At 40.7% G+C, this 25,197-nt stretch overlaps 1 protein-coding gene across 4 annotated transcripts in view; it reads right to left on the reverse strand.

Moving 5' to 3' along the window:
* The window catches only part of SEC24C (SEC24 homolog C, COPII coat complex component), a 49,542-nt gene that overhangs the window by 7,718 nt on the left and 16,627 nt on the right, over positions 1-25,197 (reverse strand). For 3 of the 4 annotated variants that reach the window (XM_081955479.1, XM_081955478.1, XM_081955481.1), the window contains 14 exons: positions 21,969-22,147; positions 19,401-19,865; positions 18,111-18,241; positions 16,928-16,996; positions 15,128-15,239; positions 13,376-13,503; positions 12,976-13,114; positions 10,713-10,828; positions 9,809-9,933; positions 9,359-9,550; positions 6,465-6,558; positions 5,855-5,971; positions 3,703-3,873; positions 3,132-3,228 (listed from right to left, as the gene is read on the reverse strand). In XM_081955479.1, coding sequence (XP_081811605.1) covers positions 3,132-3,228; positions 3,703-3,873; positions 5,855-5,971; positions 6,465-6,558; positions 9,359-9,550; positions 9,809-9,933; positions 10,713-10,828; positions 12,976-13,114; positions 13,376-13,503; positions 15,128-15,239; positions 16,928-16,996; positions 18,111-18,241; positions 19,401-19,865; positions 21,969-22,147 — 2,135 coding nt within the window. The remainder of the gene's footprint in view (positions 1-3,131; positions 3,229-3,702; positions 3,874-5,854; positions 5,972-6,464; positions 6,559-9,358; positions 9,551-9,808; positions 9,934-10,712; positions 10,829-12,975; positions 13,115-13,375; positions 13,504-15,127; positions 15,240-16,927; positions 16,997-18,110; positions 18,242-19,400; positions 19,866-21,968; positions 22,148-25,197) is intronic. The other variant, XM_081955480.1, reaches the window with a different exon arrangement.

Raw genomic sequence — 25,197 nt, forward strand, 5'->3', positions numbered from 1 at the left:
GGATGCTATTTCCTCCCTCTGAGTTTGGTGCATTTAGAGCAGGGCTGTCAAACTCCCACCCAGCCGGCCGGATGCATCACGTGCTGGCCACGCCCAGTTTAGTGAAGGGGAAACAGTGTGGATACGTCACGTGATGCTGCGAGTTTGACATCCCTGACTTAGGGGAAAGAAATACTCATGTGTGAATGCTGTTTGTCGACTTTAGTTTGGCATTTAATATGATCATTCCTCAGCATTTGTAGACAAATGCTGGGCCTGTTAGGCTTTAATGCCTCTGTCTATCTGGATTCTTGATTTTCTCACTGATAAGCTCCAGTATGTTCAAGTTGGAACTAATATTTCTAACACCATTTTCTTGAGCACAGATTCTTCCCAGGGCTGTGCCCTGAGTCTACTGTTGTTCACCCTGTTGATCCATGACTGTTATGCTAGGTTTGGTACCAACCATATTTTGAAGTATGCAGATGATACCACATAGTGAGCCCTATACAGAATGACAAGGAAGGTGCTTACAGGTAGAAGGTAAAGGGTTTGGTGGACTCCTGTAATAAGAACAGCTTGGTCTTAAATGTAGGAAAAACAAGAGAGATCATTGTTGATTTCAGAAAAGACCAGCACAATCATACACCTCTGTGTATGAACAATTTAACTGTGGAGGTGGTTGATTAGTAGTATCAAGTTTCTGGATGTGCAGCTAACAAGCAAGTTAGCTTGGTCCCTCAACAGTAAGATAAAGGTGAAGCGGGCACAGCAGTGTCTGCATTTTCTGCATCCTATGAGAAGAACACATAGTCCTTCCTCTATCTTTACCACTTTCCACAGAGGGACAACTGAAAGCATCCTGTTGTACTGTTTGGTTTAGAACTATTACTGTTTTGGACAGGAAGGCTGTGCAACAAGCAGTGAGGATGGTGGAAAATATTACTGGAAGCTCACTTCCTTCTATCCAGAACATGGCATATAAGCGCTGCTTGACCAGGCCCACAATATTGTCAGAGACATTACACAATCCTCTTCATGATCAGTTTTCTTTGTTACCTTCTGGTAACAAAGCACAACAACTAGATTCTGTAATACCATATACCGCTAGAATCAACCTTGTTAACTCTCAAGATTCTTTTTCCCACTATGTATTCAAAATGGACTGGAACGTGTGTGTGTGTGTGTATGCGCGTGTACACATACATACATACATATGTGTGTTTGTGTGTACCCTTTTGAGACCGGACATCAGAATTTCATTTTATGTATGCCATTGTGTACACAGAAAAATGACAATAAAGGTTATCTTATCTTATAACTTAGCTTGACTTATAAACATAGTCAGTCCAGAATTTAAGCAAAGGTGAGTGGCAGGACCACTATAAGGTAAGTGTTCTGACCCCCCTCTCCACGCCTGTGAATAAACCAGAACAGAGGCTTGGCTGTTTGCCACTGTTTAATTACTGAGATAACGAAACCTTTGGCTGAGAGCCCAGACAACTCACATTCAACAGAGCAACCCAGATAATCCAAACGAGCAGACATGGCTAAAATACACAGATAGATTTTCTTAACTACTAATTTGAATGGTTGTTTCCTGCAAATGTCCCCTCCCAACGCCTCACCTATAATCTCTCTTGGGAGGGCCAATCCACAACCACCTGTGCTTAATCATCTTCTGTGAGTCTGCTTACGAGTTGCTGCTTTTGTTTCTCAGCCCTTCTCAATCTAGCATCAGGGACAAACTGCCTTTGATCCTCCCCACTGTTTCATGCCTCAGGCGCCTCCTGGTGGCCAACCAGCCCCTCTGGTCCCTGCTCTGAGTCTGAACCTTGCACAGGGTTCTCCACATCGTCCAGGGCAGACTCATATGGTTCCTCGCTATCCGATTCCATCAGCAGCTCAACCGGATCCTGCTGGGCCACAACAGGTAAGTACACAAAGTCTGCAGCTAAACCTTAGATGTTCTCATTCACTGTAATGGTACTGTGTTTCCCCGAAAATACAACATGTCCTGATAATAAGGCCATGCCACATTTTTCTGGTGGGCAAAAATATAAGCCCTCCCCCGCAAATAACCCCCCTGGACAACCCCCCACCTCTGACCAGGCAGAGCGCCGCTCACCAACCTAGCGGTATCCCGAAGATGCCAAGCCGTGGGAACCAGGGGGGGGGCAAAGGTGATCGCGCTGCTTAGTGCCTTTAGGATACTGCTAGGTTGGTGAATGGCGCTGTGCCCAGCTGAGGAGGGGGGTTGCCAGGCGGCTGCTCTCTTGCAATCGGGCTCCCAAAGAGCTGGGCACAGCAGCCACCCGGCAAACCCCCTTTCCAGCCGTGAAGAGTACCATCCACTGACCTAGGGGTATCGCCAAGCCACGTGAAGGCCTGTTCGTTGCCGACTGGTTCTCACGGCTTGGCGCCTTCGAAATGCCAGTGAATGGCGCTCTGCACAGTTGGAGAAGGGGGTTACGTGAGCGGCTGTTCCGTTCCTGCTCGCATGCCTCCCAGCCTCATGATGCCCTGGCCCATGACAGCTGCACTCACACAGCTTGGCGATACCCCTAGGTCAGTGAATGGCACTGTGCCCGTCTGGAAAGGGGGTTTGCCGGGTGGCTGCTCATGAGCGTGGTCGCTTCATGGCTGTTGAGTTGCACTGCTGCGACAGCGCAACACAGCCATTCACCCATGAGGCTGTGCCCGGCTCTTTGGGAGCCTGCTGATAAGAGAGCAGCCGCCAGGCAACCCCAAAACAATAAACCCTCCTCTCATAATAAGGCCCAAGCCATATTTTGTGGCTAAAAAGAAATTAAGACCCTGTCTTATTTTCGGGGAAGCATCGTATGAGGGAATGACAGGAAGAAGAGACAGAGCCTAGACAATGGTCTGAAAAATGAAATCTGGGACTGAAGGAGGTGTGTGTGTGGGAGGGGGGTAGAGAAAGCATTTCAGAATGGACCCTCCCTATTTTTCAGAAGGGCAAAAGTAAGGGAGGAGGTGAGGTTCCTGCAGACTCGTAAAATTCTGTTACTGTAACTTTGCAATCAAGGTAGCATTAGTATAACTGGTGTTTCTTGTCTGGATCACTTCAAGGGGCAGATTCAGTATTTACTGATTAGATATATGTTTTTGATATATAGATATGTGCTCACCTGTGCTAGTTCGTACTCTCATCACAGCATCAAATCCAATTTCTTTTTGAACATTTCTACGTAAATCATTCAAGAAACGTTCCTGATCTGTTTCCACCTAAAATACACAATCAACGTGCTTCATATGGTTGACACACAGGTGATTTCTAACAGAAGCTGAATAGTATGCCAACTAAGACCACTGTCTTCTACCTCCAGTTTACGTAGGATCTAAACTCTAAATCACTTAGAAACTCAGAGAACACATTGTTGCTTTAAAAAAGAATCATTTGCAATATACTCCATCGTCTGCAAGTCCAGAACTTTTATTTTTTCACTGCAAGGTGGCTAGACCACAGAAATCAACCTAAACAATTCAAAATTATGCTGTGAAAAATAACTTCACGGTCCTTTACTTTTTAAACTTGTGTAGAAGCCAAGTGTATACTGATCTCCTATTGAACTAACCTGAGCTAGAACTGGTTCTAGCTGTCTCCTGAAAGTTTATTACTTGCCCTCTCTCCTTGGAGACCTTAATTGCAGCCATAAAATAATATAAATGAACAGATGTTAAAGCCAAGGCCATCCATACCTGAAAATATGTGTATTTATAAACGGAGCCACCAGTCTGATACGGAACAACCCCCAAGGTAGCTACATCCAAATACTGATTTGGGAAAAGGAAAAGGTCCACACAGCAGCCTTGGGCTACACAATCCTTGGCTAAGTTGTTATAGAAATTTGTTTGAGGCTGAAACAGAGTCTAAAGCAGAGAAAAAGGGTAAATAGAGAGAGCAGAAAACAGGATAAATATGTTGGAAAATCCCAGCTTAGAATTATCTCGTTTGTCCTAAACATGTGAGCAAAAATAAAAGTAAAACCAATTAGGTAATATATTATGTCCTGCCTATGAAAGCCAGTTTGGTCTAGTGGTTAAAAGGCATCAAGCTAGACAGCGGGAGATTGCGAGTTCGAGATCTTGGGCCAGACCTTTCTCTCTCAACTCAATCCACCTCACAGGGTGGTGGTGGTTGTTGTTGTGGGGAAAATAAGACAAGGAAGGCGTGTTGAATATGTTTGAATGGATTATGTGTAAAAATAATAAAAGAGGTATACAAAATAAATAAGTAGAGCTTCATATTTCAATATTACCATATTTGTTGGTTGAATTAGATTCAAATATAATGCCAGAATCTGCAAATTACAATTTGCATCAACAATCTCACAAATCGTTTTTAAAAATTTCTTAAGAACACCTTGCAAAATGATTTAATTTTTTCTAATACAGCTTTTTCTTTCAGAATTTTTTTTTTCTTTAGTGGATAAGACAGCTACAATTATCTTCCAATAAGAAAAGCTATTTCTTATTTTTTGTTCTGAAAAGACTTACGTAGAATGACCTCTAGGCAATAAAGCGGAAGAGGGAGGTTAACAGTGGAAATACCATAAAATAGTAATTTATTATTTATTTTAATCACACCTGCCATACTCATTCAGAAAAAAAAATGCAATTTAAAAACAGCACTGAAATATGAATAAAATACTATGTTTCAAACTGTGTCACTCTGATTTACTAAGCTGAGGTCTTGGGCAAATAGATTATTTGCTGAAAGCACAATAAAGAAGATGATTGAAAAAAGGAACCAGATGGGCTTTCAAAGAGTAGAACTCAACCTGATTTTCAAAGAACTGCAAATCAAAAGGATTGCATATATTTGCTATGAAAATTACATAGCAAATGGGGGGGGGGGGGGGGGCAAAATGAGCAAAAAAACAGCCCGTTTTTCGACAAAAAAATTGCATGCATAGACTTATGGGGGCTTATAGAGTGCTGCTGGGAGCTGGGGGGGGGGGGCAAAAAATGGTCCATTTTGTTCTCATTTCTGCCTTCGCCAACTCCCAGGAGCTCTCTGAAAGCCTCCATAAGGGTATGCACAGCCATTTTGATGAAGGGGTGGGGCTTTGGGAGGCAGAAAATGCTGTATTCGGTGTATAAGACGCAACCAGATTTTCAGCCTCTTTTTAGAGAGAAAAGGTGTGTCTTATACTCCAAAAAATACAGTAAGGCCTTTAGTGGGTCTTCTGAATGCTTACATGACAATTTCTCTTCTTTTGGTGTTCAATCCATGATTTTTATTTGACCATCAGATTGGGTTTCTTTATTTGGCTATGACACCTGAGAGAAGAAAAGGTTCTAAGATTTTCCTCTCTCAGGAATTTCATTCAGCAAATTTTATTTTTCCGTATGTTATAGTGAGGGATTTTAATCAGTGAAGATTTCCAGGAAGAGTGCCTCCTCTGCTGGTTCCCTTTGGAAGCCTCTCCTGCCCCTCAACCCGGAGGTCAGGAAGGTATGAAAGGCTCTCCTGGCCTTTTAAAGCACATTTAAAGGCCGGGCTCTGCCATCTCATTTGGGGCTCACAGAGGTCTCACTCGCAACCTGAAGACCCCCCCTCCTCTTTTTAATTATCTAATATTCAATTTTACCTATCCTTGCCTGTATTTTAATATTTTTATGTTCAGATTTTAGGTCTTTCATTTTGTTTGCAAACCACCCAGATTCCTTCTGTGAGCAATTTCTAAATGTGATAATAAACCAACAAACCTGGTTCAGGTTGGGATGATGGACACATCATAGGGAAGAGTTGGGGGTAGGGGAGAGGCAAAAAGCAATTAAGGAGACATAAGAAATCATAATCACACTTCCTGCCTTGGCCTACTTCTGTTGGGAGATGATCCTTTACCTTTTCTTTATCAGTGTTCACCAGTTTCTTGTCATCTCTGTTCTTCAGCTTTCCTGGAGCCTCTGCTATAGGCAGTGATGTGTGAAATATGAAAAGCTTGCCAGCACAGTCTGCAGCCTGTAAACAAACAGGGAAGGATCCTTGAAATGACCATTTGAGACGCTTTGGTCTTTAAAAGACTTGCAGGCTCCTTCTCCACGCCACCATTTATATTAAAATGTAAAAGACTTTTCAATGAAAAACAAATGTAGCTCCTCATCTTTTCAAGTGACCCATCTTTTACAACCGGCACTTACATACTGATCTTAATCCCAACATGCTGCAAAAAAAAGTACATTTAAAAAATCCAAATATCAACTTATTTGAAGTGCTTAACTTATCCACATTGCTCAAGATCTTCTGCATTCACATTACAGATTTTTCTGCCTGATAAATACTACCTAGAATGATATAAAATTTAATATGGTTCAGTTACCACATAATAAATAAACTGGATTCAGCACTTGATGCAGACTGCTGCCATCTTGAGAGGTTTACAGAATAGTCAAAAAAAGGAAAAGACTGAGAAAAATCAAGTCAAATTAAGGTGCTGAGGAGCATAAAAACTAACCTTTAGAGCTTCCATGCCAGCCTGAATCACTGGAGCAAACACTGTTTCTGTTTCTCTTGTATCAGCAAACATTTCTGGGATTTGATCCAACAGGCTGCAAAATGATGAAAATCGAAATCAATGTTTAGGCAAATCTCTAGCATCGGTGCTCAAGTTATTTCTTATCAATGAGCACAGATGCTTTAGAGATTTCAAGCCAATTAGAACTTCTGAAGGAAAAACCCATTTATTTTGGGAGTAAGAGTGCTCTGGAAGCCTCCTAAAGGCTATGCACGGCCATTTTTGCAAAAGGGATGGGGTTTCGTGATGCTGTATTCAGTATATAAGACGCACCGAGATTTTCACCCTCTTTTTGGGGGGTGGAAAGGTGCGTCTTATACTCCAAAAAACATGGTACTTGCATTTGTATGCTAGTTTGGCAGAAGCTGAAGCAAGGACAGGAGCTCACCACATTGTGCAGAGCTCAGGTCTCAAACCTACACTGCTGGCTTTCCAGTCAACAAATCCAGCGTCTTAACTGTCAGCCACCACGCTGCCCTATTTCTGGAGTAAGTCAAGATTTTTATATTTTTGGTATTATTTATTTTGATCTACAAGGTAGAAGGCCATTGCTTCAGTATTTAAATTTGCACTTTTGGTTTATCAAAAAACTTCCTACTATAAAGCAAGGTAAGAAACAAGCATGGAAATAATTAAACAGCTCAAGACTGTATAAGCAGGATCTGATCAAAAGCAGCAACACTTTCCCACAATTGCTCTCTTAAACTAAAGCTTCCTCTTCTTCCAATTCAGAGATTATTTACTTTTGCTTGATGGGCTAACACTAAAGATGCTTTTAATTTTAAGAATAAATTCATTTTATTTCTCTCAATCCTGTCCAACTTCAAGTTAACAGAGTAGCCACTTTTTCTATAGTTCTAATAACCAGCGAAACAGTCCACTTTATGCAAAATGCTTATATCCCTTCCTGTTAATTCAGTTGAAAGCAACTGATTGAACAATTCAGAAGGCACTAGTGTAGTAGCAACAACAAAATGGTCATACCTCTAGCAAAAACATAATAAAAATAAAACCCACATGCTCAAAATGAGTGTGATTCTTAATCCTGGAGAGATGACAGCACATTCTTGAAGAATGCCCATTCCTTGTGGGTGGAAGAACCGGGAGCGTCAACTCTGCCCCCTCTATAGGGAGTCAAAAACTCATCTTACAACACTTACCGTATTTTTTAGAGTATAAGAAGCACCTTTTTCCCCTCAAAAAAGAGGCTGAAAATCTGGGGGCATCTTATACACTGAATACAGTATTTTTTTGCCTCCAGAAACCCCACCCCTTCACCAAAATGGCCATGCATAGCCTTTAGGAGGCTTTCAGAGAGCTCCTGGGGGATGGGGAGGGCAGAAATGAACGAAAAACGGGCTGTTTTTTGTTCAATTTTGCCCCCCCAGCAGCATTCTATAAGCCTCCTAAAGGCTATGCAAGCCCTTTTTTTGCTCATTTTTGCCCCATCCCACCCCTCAGGAGCACTCTATAAGCCTCCTAAAGGTTTGCCCTCTGCAGACAAAAAAACAGGCCCATTTTCGTGAAAAACAGGCCATTTTGGGGAGGTCTGCAGAGTGCAAAAACTTTTTTTTTCATTTGCCTCTTCAAAATCTTGGTGCATCTTATACTCTAAAAAATACGGTACATGATTAAATATACTGAAAAATCTGATCTCTTTTATGTGCAACTAATATTGTCAGATCAGTATGATTCATTCTCTCTGAACATAGAAAAGTTTTGTTACACTGCCTGTAAAATTAGGCAAATCTTGATCACCCACTGATAATTTCATCATCAATGGTAACATATTACAATGCTCTGATCTGTTCAGTCTGTCAGTTTTGCTTTATTTTATTTTAATGTTTAAGTTTTTTGTGTAGATCTGTGCTCTGTGCAATAAAGATTGATTGATTGATTAATTGATTGAATCAACTAAGCAAGCATATTTGAATACTAAATTACTTCCTCAATCCAAATTTTTATTCAGGAACAATGTTGTATATTGCATGCGATGTGGTTTGAAGGACAAGAAATTAATTCAAATTACCTACAGTAAAATAATCAATCTCACCAGTTAAAAACAACAAAGCAATGTTTTATATTTTCAGCATTTCCAATTATATGTGTTCCAGATAGTCCTTCCCCTCTTATGTTATGTTATGACGGACTTCCCCAGCGCTATTTATGATCTGTTTCTAAACTTAAAATGGCTGCACCCCATGGTCATGTGGTCATTTTGGGTGCTTGGCAACTGGCTAACCTTTACGGCTGATTGCAGTGCTCCTTGGCCACCACTCCCTCATGAAAGCCTTTTTGTGACGGCAATGCTCATGCCTGAGATGGTTTAGAGACCATTAAAAGCCTGGCACTTTCAGGTCACTGAGAACAATGAGAAGATACGAATAACAAAATGTACAGGTAGTCCTCAACTTACAACCATTGCTTAGGGACCGTTTGAAATTACAATGGCACTGGAAAAAGTGTACTCACATTTGCAACTGTTTGCAGTTTTCCCATGATCATATGATCGAAATTTCGACACTTGCAACAGGCATGTATTTATGATAGTTGCATTGTACTGGGGTCACATGATCACTATCTGCAACCTTCCCAGCCAGCCTCTGATAAGCAAAATCAATCAGGGAAGCTGAATTTACTTATGACTGCATCGTCACTTAACAAATGCAATGATTTGCTTAGCAAAGATGACTAAAAGATTGTAAAAAAGTGTGTGATTCACTTAGCAACTGACTTTCTTAGCAACAAAAATTCTTGTCCCAATTGTGGTCATAAGTTGGGAATTACCTGCATCAATTTGTTAATGCTCTTAGTATAGGTTGAGTTTTGCTTACCTGGTAAAAACTGCGCGAGACTCATTCACTTTCACAAGAAAGCCATCAAGCAAAGGTACAAACATATCTGCTATATCCGAAACAACCATCATTTGCGGCTGTGCAAGGGAGCTCTTGACATTATAGAAATGTAGAACTTTATTGTAAGTGACAAAACCCACCCGGATGGCTGATTCTTCTGTAGTTCCTTCTCTGTTAAAAAAAAAAAGGTGTTCAATATAGCATAAAACGGGCTTGCAAAATCAAACTGTAAAGCAGAAAGACAGCATCAACAACAGATGATTGTACCCTAACATCTACTGACCAAATCCCAAGTTTGAGAATGCAGCTGGGAAGTCCTCTCATTTTATAGGATACTGATTGAACTGTTTCACTGAAATAGGTTGATTATATTAAAATTTATTATAAAAAATTGGTTCACTAGGACCACTATCTTATGTCAACAGGTACCTGGGGAGGTAATCCAGGAGAGTCTTCAGTTCTTCACATACCAGCCTGACCAAGCCACTCCGTACTGCATTGTATGACACATCAATCATGAAAATAAAAGCAGGAGGGTTGGGATACTTATTATTCTGCAAGAAAGGAACACAAGCACAATTATTCATTGTACACTACTGAGTTATTTTCCCATCATCTTATATCTTGAAAGAAACAAGCTTTAACAGTGTTTCTGCCTAGACGAAAAGAAACTGCAAATGCAACTCTTAGTTTTTCAGTACTGGCTATTAGCATCATATCAACATTAATTAACTTTGGCAACTTTAAGATATTGTGAATCAACGCTCAGAATTCCCCCATATGCTGGCCAAGAGAATTCTGGGAGTTGAAGACCACCCATCTTAAAACTACCAAAGTGGAGAAACACTTCCTGGGAGCCCTTATTTAACATATTGGCCTCTAGATTCTGCAGATCTAACTTTATAAAAATAAGCCCCTTCCCACCCCCTAAGGGCTAATTCAAATTCACCAGAGCAATCTTTTGTGTTTCTTGACATATTGTAGCTGGTTCTCTTGTGTCTGGAACCTGAACTAGTTTCTACTGAGGTTTACAATAATTTGATTAAAATTAGCCCCTCTGAAGGGATCTGTGACTCCTTAATCTTTAAAGACAATTACTTATGAATGTTAGGGATGGATGGTCTCTGCCCATTTAACTAGAGTGCACCACTGGAAAGCCAATTGTGAGAAGTGCTGGCAAGCTTGAGAAAGTACAAAAGGAATGTTGGATGCTACCCAGAAATAAAGGAGGAGTTCATTAGTAATTGACATTTGTCAATTTGTCATTTAGCCTACTGATCTCTCACTGTAAACAAAGTAAATAATAAATACAAGCATTTATACTGCAAAATACCTTGCAGTAGTCAACAGTAGCTAAGTATTCATAGGAGCCCAGTGATAATTCAGGTCTGTCATAGTAGTCCACTCGCCTGCCTGTGTGATCCAAATGCTGGAAGTAATGAGATGGCACTGGGGGGGAAAAGAAAGGAGTAAATTTTTTTCTGCTTATTTTATTTCTTCTCCCGCTCAGGCCCGGAATCTGTGAGTTTCAACTGTGAAGATGGCTCTTCAGAGTTCAGAGCAAGGGGAACAACAGTTTTTAGCCTTTATAAATGCTTCATGTAAGCTTACAACAATGCCATTTTACAATGCACTGAATCCGTCTTCTCTCCCTTGAGACTGCCTTTGAATCAAAGGCTTCATAGCTGGAACATCAGACTTTGTTTTTCTTCTGTATCTGCACCTTCCCTAGCTGTACTTTTTGTGACATCATTCTGGAGAATCTGGAACATTCTTTTGAGCTACTTGTGGATCCTTATAAAGATATCACCCACTTATGGATTTTGGATGTTTTATTTTCATAGATAGGGTTATAGATCAAATTTTTTATTAGTGAGTGAGTTAGCTATCTATATTCTAAGACCGTGATGGTGAACCAATGGCACGCGTGTCAGGAGTGGCACACAGAGCCATTTCTCCTGGCACAAGGAGCCATCATAAGTTGCTCTTCTGGGTTCAGATGCAGCAGCCAGCTGGTCTTCACGTGCATTTGTGTGCAGAAAGCAAAAGAGGAGCCACCCGGGATGCATGTGTCCGCCAGGAAAAAGATTTTTTTGTTTCCAGTGTGCACATGCGCATTGGTCATTTGGTGATCTGGTTCCTGGCGCGCATGCACGCACAAAAACCAGCAACAGGAAGAGCAATGGCTGCCCGTGCCAAAAGACATGGAGAAGGGATCCCAGCCAAAGCTTCTCAGCAGATCAGAGCTGTGGTTGGGGCTTCCCTCCCTCCTGGTTCGAGCGGGCTTCTTGCGTGGCCCCAGCCCTCCATCCCGTGGCTCATTTGCGGTCCAAAGTGTCTGGCTGACTCGGGCGCCCCAGAAGAGCAGCAGCAGCGGCAGCCACAAGGGGAAAGGCAGGAGTGATTGGCCGGCCCACGTAGCCACTCCCACACCAGCCTGAAGCAGCACTGTGACAGCTGCTGCAGGTGAGGGGGCGGCAGCAGCAAGGACGGGCAAGGGCTTCCCTCCCCCCTCACCCAAGTGGGCTACTTGCGAGGCTCCAGCCCGTGGCACTGACGTGGATCCGCGGTCTGGATTGCCTGGCTGGCTCATGTGCCCCAGAAGAGCCGGCTGAGCCCCACACAGCTCCAGAAGAGCAGCAGCAGCTGCAGCTACAGGGGAAAGTATAGGAGAGACTGGGCGGCCATCGCAGCTGCTCCCATGCCAATGAGCCAGGCCCCTGGCATCGTCTCTATCCGGGTAGCTCGCCTTCCTGCCAGCAGTTCCGCCTCCAGCATCCCAGCTGGAAGCGGCAGTGTAACAGCCGTTCCTCCGCCTTCAGCATCCCAGCTGGAAGTGGCAGCGCAACAGCCGCTCCTCCCAGGGGTGAAGGGGTGGCGAGAATGGGTGACCGCCACCCCCTCGCCCCTTCCCCAGCAACGGCTGTTGCGCTGCTGCTTCCAGCCGGGATGCTGGAGGAGGAGCTGCTGGCAGGGAGGCGGGATACCTGAAGACGCCGTGTGCGCGCGCATACATGCACATGGGGGTCATACGCATAGCATTATGGGTGTGGGCATGCCCGCTCAGGACCCCCCTGCGCTCCCCTCGCTTTTGGCATGCAATCCAAAAAAGGTTAACCATCACTGTTCTAAGACATGTTAATAGCAGCCAATCAGTAATCAATAGTAATCTTCCTATGTCATTAAAATTAAATTTCCAGGTGGTATTACCTTCCAACAAAAAATGCAAACATACTGCCTTTTAGTTTGCATTTATTGTTCTTGCATTACAATTTTTGCAGAAATGTTAAGCGAATAGCGGAAAGACTTAGTGTGATCAGTTATGCTCTACTTTCTCATTTTTTTTAAGAGAAACCTGAATATACATTTTATTTAAATAGGATTTTCAGCATATTGTATGTTTCATTTCAGTAAAGGCAGATTCCCCAATAAGCCAATTAATTGTAAGCAACTGCTGAAAATTTAGGAACAAAGGATGATGTATAGTTTTCATCATTTAAATATAAACCTGTTCTTGGATTTTCCCATGACGGTTCCTGCTTGGTAGCAGATTGTCCTCACCCTCTACAAGGCCTCTTTTAATAGGAAGCTCTTACCCTCAGTAACACAGCTACAGAAGCAACACTGGAATCGTCTTCCTCCCTCAATGAACTGCATGAAAGGGCACATGTATGCCTTGCACCTGTTGCACCGAATGGGACCTGATTCTCCATGGTCCACCAAATAAGGAGGGGTCTGGAAAGAAAAAAAAAACACTGGATATTGGTGCTGTTTACACTTCCCCTTTCTTTGCCAATGCATGATACTAAAGAGTGTGTTTTCTGTCCAGAGCATATAATTTCTTCCTTCTGTAGAATGAAGCATCAAAGTTAACTCTTGGGATGGGGGAACTCACTGGGTAAATAAAAAACTCAAGGGAGGCTTTTGTTTGCCCCGGGTCCATTATCTTGTAATAATGTTGCTATTTTCTCTGATGATTCAGGCTATCAATCTTACCTCTTCTGCGGGAACTGCAGCCAACGGTTTTATGACTGCAGCAAGTGGAACTTGAGATTGTTTAGCCATATCAGAAGTGCAGGGAATATTATAAGAAGTACATCTTATGTAGCGGGGACTTGCATTACCTTTAAAAGAAGAAATCAAAACTTTTACCTATATATTCTTCAATAAATACACACACACACGCACACGCCACTGTCTTGCTATTTTTGAAGTGGAACTAGCAGTATACCAAACAATTATAAAAAGCAACTAAGTAACACAAATAACACAAACCTAACAGTTGATAACTAGATGGACATGTTCATATTGCCTTCTAACACAGAATCAGTTTGCTATTTATTGCTTTCCTCCTGGACATTTTATTTCCCATTCTACCCTGCAGACCAGATATGCCACGGTTATCCAAATAGGCTTGCAGCCATGACTATTAACCAACAAATAATAAATCAAATAATGAGCCCCTTAACCCATTCTGAGCCCTAGACCTGGGTACACAAGACAATCTTCAGAACTTTGTGAAAGGCCAAAAGGTAAGGTCAGCGATGGCGAACCTTTTTTTGGCTCGCATGCCACAAATGGGGGGAGCACAGGGGGGTCGTGTGCGGGCATGCCGCACCCATAATGCAATGCACGACCCCTCCCCATTTTTACATGCTTTTTTCACCCTCCCCAGGCTCCAGAGGCTTTATAGGAGCCTGGGGAGGGCGAAAAGAGCCTCCCCCCCCAGAGGCTTCTGGGAAGCCTCCGGACAGTCCCTGAAGCCTCCGGAGGGCCTCCGGGGGGGCGGGGGAGGCTCTTTTCGCCCTCCCCAGGCTCCTATAAAGCCTCTGGAGTCTGGGGAGGGTGAAAAAAATGGCTTTTAAAAATGGTGAACTCAGCGCCTTGCGTGCCCTCACAAATGCCATCACTGGGTTAGGTCCATTATAATCTTCAAGGGGAGAATATTCCATCAGGAAGGGGCTACAGCACAGAAAGCCCATCTTCTACTTCCTGCCAGTCAACACACTTTGGTTGACAGGATATGCAGCATGCCCAATCTGCTGGATCAGACCCGACAGCTAGAAAACTCTTGGAGAAATATGGTCCTTCAGGTAACCTGGCCCCAAGCCATGTAGGGTTTTAAAGATGACAACCAGCAGCTTGAATTGTACATTACAAAGCAGTTTTCCGGAATATGTATTTGTGTACTGGCATGTGTAGGTATGAATATATGCTTCTGTACACCTGTATCATCTATCTATCTATCTATCTATCTATCTATCTATCTATCTATCTATCTATCATCTATCTATCTATCTATCTATCTATCTATCTATCTATCTATCATCTATCTATCTATCTATCTATCTATCTATCTATCTATCTATCTATCTATCATCTTCTTGCACAATAAAACTCATAGCATTCAAGCCTTGAATAGGACTGACTTAGCCCTTAGTGTTTTAATGCTTATCATTAATTCAAGAATCTGAACTCTCTATTCTATTCTATTCTATTCTATTCTTTTGCAGCTATGTATATTATTCTATGTAAAACAGTATTCAGAAATTTAGTGTGAAAATACAGCATGGCAAATTTTGTAGCTGAAGAGCACAATGTGAATGCACAATGAAATTCTGAACAGAAAAACTGCAGTTCTTCACTATATAATACAACAAACATAATCCAAGTGTTTATGCTGAACACTTGCAAATTTCTTTTTTGATGGTGAGTTAGTTATCATTTCCTTTGTGGATGCTATTTTACCTTGATCTTTCACCAAGAAATTTGTAGTGACAAGAGGTGGGACTTGCCCACGTACTCCTGTGATGAATGGCTCTGACCCACGGTTATTTCTGTCATCTTCAATAACCTGAATCTAAAATGGGAAGCAACAAGTTAGCACTACAAAAGGTTTTAGCAAAGGTTGTGATAATATAACTTACTACATTTTTAATCCGTAAAGGAGGATATCCATTTTACACTTCTGCTTGTTTTGCTAGGTTTGAAATCAACAGTCCAAAATTAGTGGCTGTCTATAAAATTTATAAAGTCATTGTTTACACTTTTTTCTTTTTGCAACTGGACAGTCAAGTTATAGCTGAGAATTTTATGCTGGACTATTACAATAGCATTTTTGTTTAACAGGTGTTTCCTCTCTCTTGTTCTCAGTATTTAAATAAACTGTTTTAGGAGTTTCGATGATAATCAACACAAAGGCATTATGCTAAAAAATGTGGGGGGGAAATCAGCTCTCATTGAGATATTCTAGACTACCCTAAACCAGATTGCAAGAAGAAGTGATCCTGGAAACCAAAATAATCATCTGAAGAAACTAGTTGTCAGAGAAAAGGCAAGTTCAAAACTATTTTCTACCCTAGTTTTCTTCCATCTACTTCCCTCCCTGCTACATGCCTAGAGACAGTCTTTGTATTTTGGATGCAGCAATCCAATCCCTGAAAAAGAATTCCACATTTTTGTTGCATACTTTTGAAAATTGTTTCTAAAAAATCTTAGGCCAGAATATCTTTTTGTCTATCAGTATCCTGCTTCACCAGTATTGCTTCACCAATACTATTCCTTCACCATGGAATTCTGTTCCACTAAAGTTATTGCAAAATTTTCTTATAGATTAGGAAGAGTAGTAGTAATAATTTGTTAGTTAGTACTACCTGATACGGATTCTACTCCTAGTCATTCAACGAAGAGCATTGCATGCAATGTACTACATAATTACTTTCTAATACTTGGGTTATAACTATATTCCTTATAATGTTATCCAAAACAATTTAAATGTAACCTTTTAATTTATCATCTAATTCATCTTCCTAACTGGAATACTTCAACTTCCTTTTCCTATAGAATTAGATTATTTTAAACAATATCTCTTATGATGAAAATGACTATGTTTCCCTTGATCTGAAACATACTTATAAAGAGATTGCACAGAAAATTGAAGTGACCACACCAAGAAGACTTTTTATTTGTTCCAGCTGTAAAAAACTAAGCGAAGTTGGTAACATCACCAATCTCTTTTACGTGTTGTGACCAAATTCAGCCCATTCCCAAGACAAAACAATGTAGGAGCAATAGGCAAGTGACATTCTTTGTCTTCATAAAAACAATAATATTAACTAACCTGCTGCTTAATTAAAATGAATTATTTAAAGAGTAGCTGTTAAATTCATGCTTACCTGCTACGGCAGGTAAATACATTACATGCCCAATTTATTCTTAAATATTAATCCCAAGTATATGCTAAGTATGTAATGATTTATCCAGGGGTTATTTGCTTACACAAGTCTAGAGCTGGAAGGAAAATATATAACCTGCTTATCTTTTGTGGTTTTAAATGTCAAGCTTCTATTGCCCCTTGATTTTTGATGTATAGATGATTTCAACACTTGTGGTGTTTTATTCTGTTTATCGAAATATGAGCAGAAAGAAAGGAAGAGGAAAGGTGATGGACTAACACCAGGGGTGGTTAACAAGGGGAATTATTTTGCGGATATACACAGGCAGCCACTGACATGCAGACAAGAGCAGACAGAGAGACAACGCACTTACTGGGCTAGGAATTGCATCAGGATCTATTCTGTGCCTGGGTTTCTGCTGAGGTGGCAGCTCATTGAGTTGCTTTTTTGTTTGTTTAAAAGAAAAAAAGAAGTAAAATTGCCACAAAAAAGGGAAAAGAGAGAGAGTAGTAAAATAAAAAGTACCAAGCAGTGTTACTCCTGTCTATCTTTATTTCTAAATATATTCATCAGGACAGTCTTCATGCAAAGGGGGGGGGGGGGGGAGAGATAATACTTGGTTAGGTTTTCACATTTTATCTCCATGAAAGTACATTAGAGGGAATCCTCTCTTGATGGGAGTTGGCAATTCTCATGCTTACTTAGTGTTTTCAGAAGAGGTATGTTCAAGTTCTCTGAAAATGCCTTTAAAGGAAAAGCAGAAAAGAAAGCAGAACTGCTAACCACTTTCTTGTTGGTAAACCTCAGCTTTGAAATATAGAAGGCTGCATTTCTTTTCACCAGCTAAATTGGCATTGCAAAGGCATTTTCAGGTACTCTGGGGAGAGCCATTGCAACTACCACCGGATATTTACAAAACCCAGAATACCATCATAACATTCATTGCATTGGAGAGGATGTGTTTGTAGCATTATGAGAGATTTGGGTCCTTTGAAACTGGTCACAGATTGAATCTTTGAATCTGGTCACAGATTCTTAGAATCCAGTTCATAGCACTGTAGGGTTTACAACATGCTGTTATGCTAGCCAGGGTCTCCTTAAAAAAGGAGATAAATGTCAGTACGCCTCACTTTAGTAACTGTGAAACAGCCAATTACATGCCTAGTGTGATTACTGGCCCCTATTTCAAATATGCTTTCCATATATTCAAAGAATTAGTCTAAGCTATCAAGATTATTCATGTGGACAAACATGGACTAAGCATGGTAGTGTTCCTATTAGTTCCTGTAATCCTTTTTGAGCTCTGGCATGATCACAGGAAATGCAGTAGGCAAATTTGTGATAATCTAATCAATATGCTATTTCTTTAGAAGCACAACTCTGGAAGCAGTTAGACTGATGAGACGGATAAGAAAAGTAGTGGGCAAAAATGTCCTTTGGCTGTAGGAAATGACTATGAATTAAGCAAATGCAGAGGAACCAAGAGTCTTGGTTTTCCTTCTGCATCACTTTCTACAATAGGGTGTTAAATTCCACAAGTGATCTGGCTCACTTACAGGGCTAGGAATTGAATCCGGGTCAAGTCGCTTGGGTGGAGATGGTGCTGCAGGCTGACTCCCATAATTTGCTGGTCCAGGGAAAGCTGCACCATACACTGGTTGAGTTCCTCTATTTTGCCCAAAAGAACCTGAAAAAAAACGATACAGCTTTACCTTTATTTGAATGCATAACAGAATTTAAAGGGTCCAGAATATTAACCTCTCAATTGCTTCTACTAAACTCGAATTCTGATTATACCACTCAACGCTTCAATTTTGAACAATTTTACTTAGAATCCTAAATTAAACCCCAATTGAATAATGCTTTTCAGAGGATCACCTCTGAAATTTAAGAAATTTAAGCTGTACTAATTACTTTAATACATCTTGACAATATTTCCACAGAAAAGCTTTGTAAAATTGGAATTTCAAACTGGGGCAGAAAAGTGGCATACCCCTATATTATAAAGAATAAAGCAGCAGAAAAAGTTGTGTCGGAATATTTGTTTCCATCTGGATTTTCTGAACTTTTCCATAGTTATCACTACGTATATATCAGAGCTTCACAGCAAACAAATAGCATTAGGTGTAACCTGTTAATTTTAATGAAATAGCAAATAAGACCCTTTTTCTTGGGATTCATCCCACTGTGCTTTTTATTAAAAGATATCATGTTCCTGTTTTAGAAGTTTCACATCTGGGATTAATTACTTTTAGTATGCATAAGATTTGAACATCTTTTTTAAAAGTACAGTTCCCAATTGTTAAAAAAATATTGCAAAAAGCTATATGAAAAATGCTACTGGAAAAATCTAGAGAAAAGGGCTACCTATACCACAGTAGAAATACTACACTTGGAATTGTTTTACTTAGATTTAGATAATGAAGAAATGGATATTTTATGATATGAAATTATAAAAAAAGCCCTCCCCGAAAATATGGCAACACAGCAGCAGCCATGCCTCCTGCACCTCAAAAATAATAAGACTTCCCCGAAAATAAGGCCAAGTGCTTATTTTTGGGGTCAAAAGAAAATAAATCCCTATCTTATTTTCGGGGAAACAAAGTAGTATCTATTATACAACTCCAATGAAATACTAAGATTCTACCAAACACCACCCCATCCCTCAGTCCAAGTCCAATTCAGAGGATTAAGAGGAGCCTCTGAATCAAATGCTGCAGGATAAGAAGTGTAGGGAGAAGCTCACCCACATGAATATAAGCCTCAATAGTGTTTGGATGCAGCCCATGGACCTTTCCTTAGATGAAAGCTGGGGACCAATGAACGGATCATTTTTTACAACATACCATTTTGCTGCGGTGCATATCCTGGTTGTGAAGGATGGACAGGTGGTGGTCCCTGCAATCCTGTTACTGGTGGCCCAGGAAGTGGTCCTGTCATAAGTGGCTGAGGTGGTGGTGAGGTCACATGATTTGGCTGGGAAGTGAGCAGTCTAGTAACTGGCTGTCCAGGCAACAATGCACCCTGCATTGTGGGAGGCCTTGAAATCCCCGCAGCAGCAGGATAACTGGATATTCCAACCCCAGCAGCTGAATGTGGGGGAGCAAATAGGGGAGGTTGAGCAGACGTATGCAGGGCTGATGGACCTGATATAGGTGGCTGAGCTATTGGAAGACCCTGAGAAAAGGTGGTAGGAGGCAATCCATGAGATATATTGGGAGGTGGTGGTCCTTGGCCTGAATATGACATATATTGCCCAGATCCAGGTGCAGTAAAACTTCCTGAGGCTGGTGTAACTGATGTTGGAGGACCTGAGGAGGAGATGCATCAAACAAAATTTAATAACTGATTCTATTTTGATAGTCTTGGTTAACATACTGTATATTGATGACTGAATTTTGTAATGTTCCTGAACAAATAACTTGACTGATTTTGTATTCTAGAGTTACTTTCATTACACATGTATTTTCAATAACAAAAAAAAAAAATCAGTACATATAGGTTTTCAGTACATATGAAACCATACTGATTACTTCAATTACCCATGTCTCTTTAATATAAAAGACCTATTTGAACTAGGGAACAGCTCTTAAATTGGACTAAAAATCAAGACTGGCAATAATGCCAATCCATTAAAGTCCAGATCAATTTGAGGGGCCTGAATCTCAGCAACAGGATGTGTTCTCCGGAGGGCTCTCTGAAGAACTGTCAGATTCCTGCTGCATTGGGGGTGGGTTTAACTTTAACCTTAACCATAGCTGTCCTGGGGGGGACAGTGAAGGGGGGGCGCAAGTGGGTGTGATTCATATTTTCCAGGAAGTAAAAGGTCTCAGGAAGTTTTGCCAATGGCAAGCAAGTGTGCCACAAAAGAAAAACAGATCAATTAAGAATTCAATTCAGTCATATATAATAAAGAGGGGGGGCTTTCTATATTGTATGCAAGAAAACTATAGGCCCCTAGTTTCATTATTTTGTATTCCTTAAATAAGCTGATCAACCTTCAAACTAAGTGACTTCTGTGAAATGATATAATAACAGTCTTGACATTGAAATTTAATTCTACTGATTGATAAAATGCATCATCTTAAAGTGCAATGTATTTAGTCTGGATTCAACATCTATTCTACACACACACACACACAACCTCTTTCAAATTCAAGTAATATATAAAGATGGAGAACCTATGGCACGTGTGCCAGAGGTGGCATGCAGAGCCCTCTCTGTGGGCACGCATCGCCACCAGCTGCTCTTCTGGTTTCTGGTGCACCAGCTGGTCTTCGCGGGTGCTGGAGAGCCAGAAAAAGCCCCCCAAAACAGGCTGTTTGGGGCTGCTTTCTAGCCATTTTTCGACTGAAAACAGCCCAAAACTGGCCTGAAAACAGCCCCCAAAACCTGGCCTGAAATGACCCCAAAATGGCCAGAAAACAACCCCAAAATGGCCTGAAGATGCCCCCCAAAATGCCCTGAAAAACTGTCAAACATGCCCAAAAAACAGGCATGCATGCACGTTGAGATTTGGGCACTCAGTGCCAAAAACGTTCGCCATCACTGACCTACGCTGTACTATTTTAAATCAGGAGCAGGCAAACCACAGACCACTTATGTAGACGACCACAAATACAGCCACAAATTTTAATACTTAAATCGATCTTTCTCAACATGGTACTCTGAACATAAATCATAATATATGGTCATAACTATCATAACTGTTACTCATAATCCATGGAAGAGAAGTATCACGAAGTCTCATTTTGGACCATGCGAGCAATATTTCTTTCTTTTCTCAGCATCAGGCAGAATACATTTTAATTACCCATCTTATGCCTTTCAGCACTGCTGTTAAACCTATCCTCTGCATGTTTTATTTGGCTGTAACTGTGCATGTTACCCTCCACTGTACTGATATACACTACACAAGCGTTTATTCCACAAGTACAAAACCGATGAGTTTCAAACAAAAGCAATGGGTGTGATTTTAAATGCTGTAGCAGGGGCAGGCAATTCATTTTCACAAGAGGTCACTTTTGGGACAGTTGTGGAGGTTCACCACTGCTCCCCCGGGCCAGACAGGGATATGTGGCCAGAAAATGCTCAATGTGTGTTTCAAATCAAGATCAAATCTGGGTGACTTCAAGACCTGCCCATGTCATTTTCTTGGCAACCAAAGACTGTTTGGGATGTTGATTTCATTTTCCAACCTGTAGTCTTGGCATCTCTTGGTGGACACATCTTCAATGCCAACACTCCTTAGCTGGTCAGTGGTCTGTAATATTTACCAGCTGCAGGATACTTTTCTCTTCATAGTATTTGCAATATGAGAAGCCACCGAGGATGTGTATGTTTAGGATGATAATCTTTCCTGAAGAAACTTCCAAACAAACCACCCACAACATGCCAATGTTACCACTTCTCACCATAGCCCAGTCCAGCTGGGGATGGGACGGAGGAGGATCCTCTACCTATCTGCATTTCTGCCACCTGATTAGTCAGCTGTTGGGTGCTAGTTGGAGGCAGTCCATATTGCTGGAAAGCAGGAGTGTGAGCCACAGAAGGAGGTGCTGGGCCCGCCATGAACTGTTGAGAAGCAGATGATCTGGAGGGAAGAGAATGCAGACAGCTCTTTATTAACATAGGTCACTTAGGTTACATCATTGCTTATACTTAACCCTGGAAAGAGACAAATCCTTACTTGGATTGTGGTGGATCTAAAGTCCTTTTTCAATTCAGAACTGGAAATCTGAATAATTGTATACTTTGTCACTTTCTGACAATATCATGTATGGACAATGGATAAGATAAAGCAAAAAAATAACTTTTAAAGTGTTTACATCGAAAGTGTTTAAATTTGGATATGTCAGGAAGTGACTTTCATAGAGAACATAATTAGAAGGAAATAATCTGTCTTTTCAGACAATGCCAATTATATGTGTACATATAAAAGGTGTGCAATACACGGATTGGTATATTGCACATTTTTTATATGTACAAATAGATTGATAGAGGCACTTGCTGGCAGCTCTTTAAAGAAGCCACACCTTTTCTTGAGATCCCAAAGCTATGGCTTCTGACAGATGCCATGAAGACAACCATGCAGAATTCAAATAGTGTGTGTTTTTATTATTTATATTTAAAGACTAGATTTTAAAAAATGACTTTTGGTAAGATGGCAGAGCTGTGGGAAGGAATCATATTCCTCTCAAATAATATTTCAAATGAAAAAATGGATTTCATTTCTTTAATACTTCCTCCTAGTTTCTTATTCTGTTATAATTTCATTGCCTTTATTTGTAATTTTCATATCAGTATGCAGTTTGAGGCACAACCACTGGAAAGAATGAAATTTCACTTTACTTGAACAACTTTATAGTGATATTAAAAGAGTAGATATAATAATCTGTCTTCAGCTTTTGCTAGTCAGATATTTTCCTGCGTTACCGTAGATGCAGCCCGAGAATCTGTTGTATCTTTTATTATTCTTTGCCAATATAAAGTCCAGTACATATTGGTGACTGAATCACTGACCCTCTACTGGTTTGTTATTCATGAGTCTCCTAGATTTGTACTCGCACTCATGGTTAAAAAAAATCCTAACAATGGGATATAATATTCTTAGTGCTTGCCAATCATTTTAAAGGATTTTAGAATACTCAGGTAAGCACTCTTATCAATAGAAGAGGATATATGCAGCTCAGGGTTGAATTGTGCTTAGTTGTTTGCTTGCACACATTTCATTATCCAATTAGATGACGCCTTCCACACTAGAATTCCTCAGTGCACTGAAGAAGTTACCTAATCAGATGAAACATCTGCAAGCAAACAATGAAACTCAAACAGCACCAAGGACTTCACAAACCAACTGCATTGTTGGAACATAGTTAGTCTTCGGGGCAAGATGGTCCCCAGGGACGCCAGGCCTCATGCACTCACTGCTTCCTGTGAGCACGCCCAGGGGGCGGGGACAGCCTCTCATTGGTTTCAGGGCGGCCCCACAGATCTAAGGCTGACTGCATCACGAGGTTGTAGATCAGTGTCTGGTTGGCCTGGGCTGGGCCGAGATGCTGTAGGCCAGTCCTTTGCTGTTTCCAGGGCAGCCCTGTGGGCCAGATCTAACCACATTGCAGGCCCCATTTGGCCCAGGGGTCTTGAGGTTAACACCCGTGCCTTAAAAGATGAGCATTACACAACTCTAAAAACTTGCTTTCCACTTTTTTTTTCATGTAAGAGCATAGCAATAGCAATTAGACTTATGTACTGCTTCACAGTGCTTTATAGCCCTCTCTAAGCGGTTTACAGAGTCAGTCTATTGCTCCCACTTTTCCACTTTGGAAGGTTGAGTCAATGTTGAGCTAGTAAGAATTGAACTGTTGGCACCCAGCAGTCAGCAAAAGTAGCCTGCTGATGGCACCACCATAACTTAACTATTGTTGTGGTGTTGTACTTATGCATAACTATTGTCACACACAATTTGCCTGCCTTCACAGTTTTCTAGACAACCAGGGAATAATAAACGTTATTACAATCCTAGATAAAACCACAAGCAATATACTGTAACAATTGTTAGAAACAATAAAAATACAAAACTAAGACAAGTGTCCTTAAAATAATGAAATTACTTAGGTTACTATGACTAAGTGTCTAAGGAGATGGCAAAAAGAAGCTAAGCTGTTCCTTTTAATCTAAAGAGCCCTGAATGGCAGCTGGGGGCAGAGTCATAATCTGCACTCAATAATAGATTCCATTTCTAGACAACAGCAGAAGTCTGCACTTGCATTATAATGCCTCATCAGGATCTGGCTACAACAGATGGAAAAAGAACATGGGAAGGATGAGAAAATTAAAGGAAGAAGTAATAAAAACATCTATGACGACGGGAAAAATAAGCCCAAGAAACATGAAAAGCAGAGACCTATTGTCTCATACCTGCATAAGCTTCACTAAGATGAAAGGGAATTAGTTTTATGTACACCAGCCAGGATTATAGCTGCACAATGAAAAGAAGCTGCCAGAGGTCATCACCATCTTTTTCAGGGAAACTTAAGTTAAAAAATAAGATATAGTGAGGGTATTTTAAAAGTACTCTCAACTGACACTGCAGAGGTATAAAGAAGCATGTTTTTAAAGCCAATATCTCCCAATTTATTAAGACCTATTTAAGACTACGAGAATACTTTCTCAATCAGAGGATACTGTATGCCCATTATCATTTTAAAATTATTGTTTAGCAGCTTCACATACAGGGGAAACTTTATTTATTGATTTATGGAATGCTTTTTGCAGTTTCTGTAATATAGCTAATGTTGCATATCCTTAAAAATATGAAACACTATGAAAAAAAATCAATAAAACACCAGACTATAAAACTAATGAGTGTGGAATGAATAATTCTAATTCATGCTTCTACTAGCAGCAGCACTATTCATTATAGATACAATCTCTCACTCTAGTGTCACAAAAGCTCTTTGGAGCATCCAAAACTTCTTAAATGTTAGGAATGAGAGTGCCAAACCTTTATCTCATCAGTGATTGTTGCACAAGAGCTCCTGCAGAAAATGCTTGCTTCCAAGTTCCCCATCATCTTTCAAGTGAGATCGGGAATCTCCACAAGCATAATCTAGAGGCAAATCTACAATTTACGGCAAAAAT

The sequence above is a fragment of the Natrix helvetica genome (genome assembly GCF_964273705.1).
Source record: "Natrix helvetica genome assembly, chromosome: 5".
NCBI classification, from domain to species: Eukaryota; Metazoa; Chordata; class Lepidosauria; order Squamata; family Natricidae; genus Natrix; species Natrix helvetica.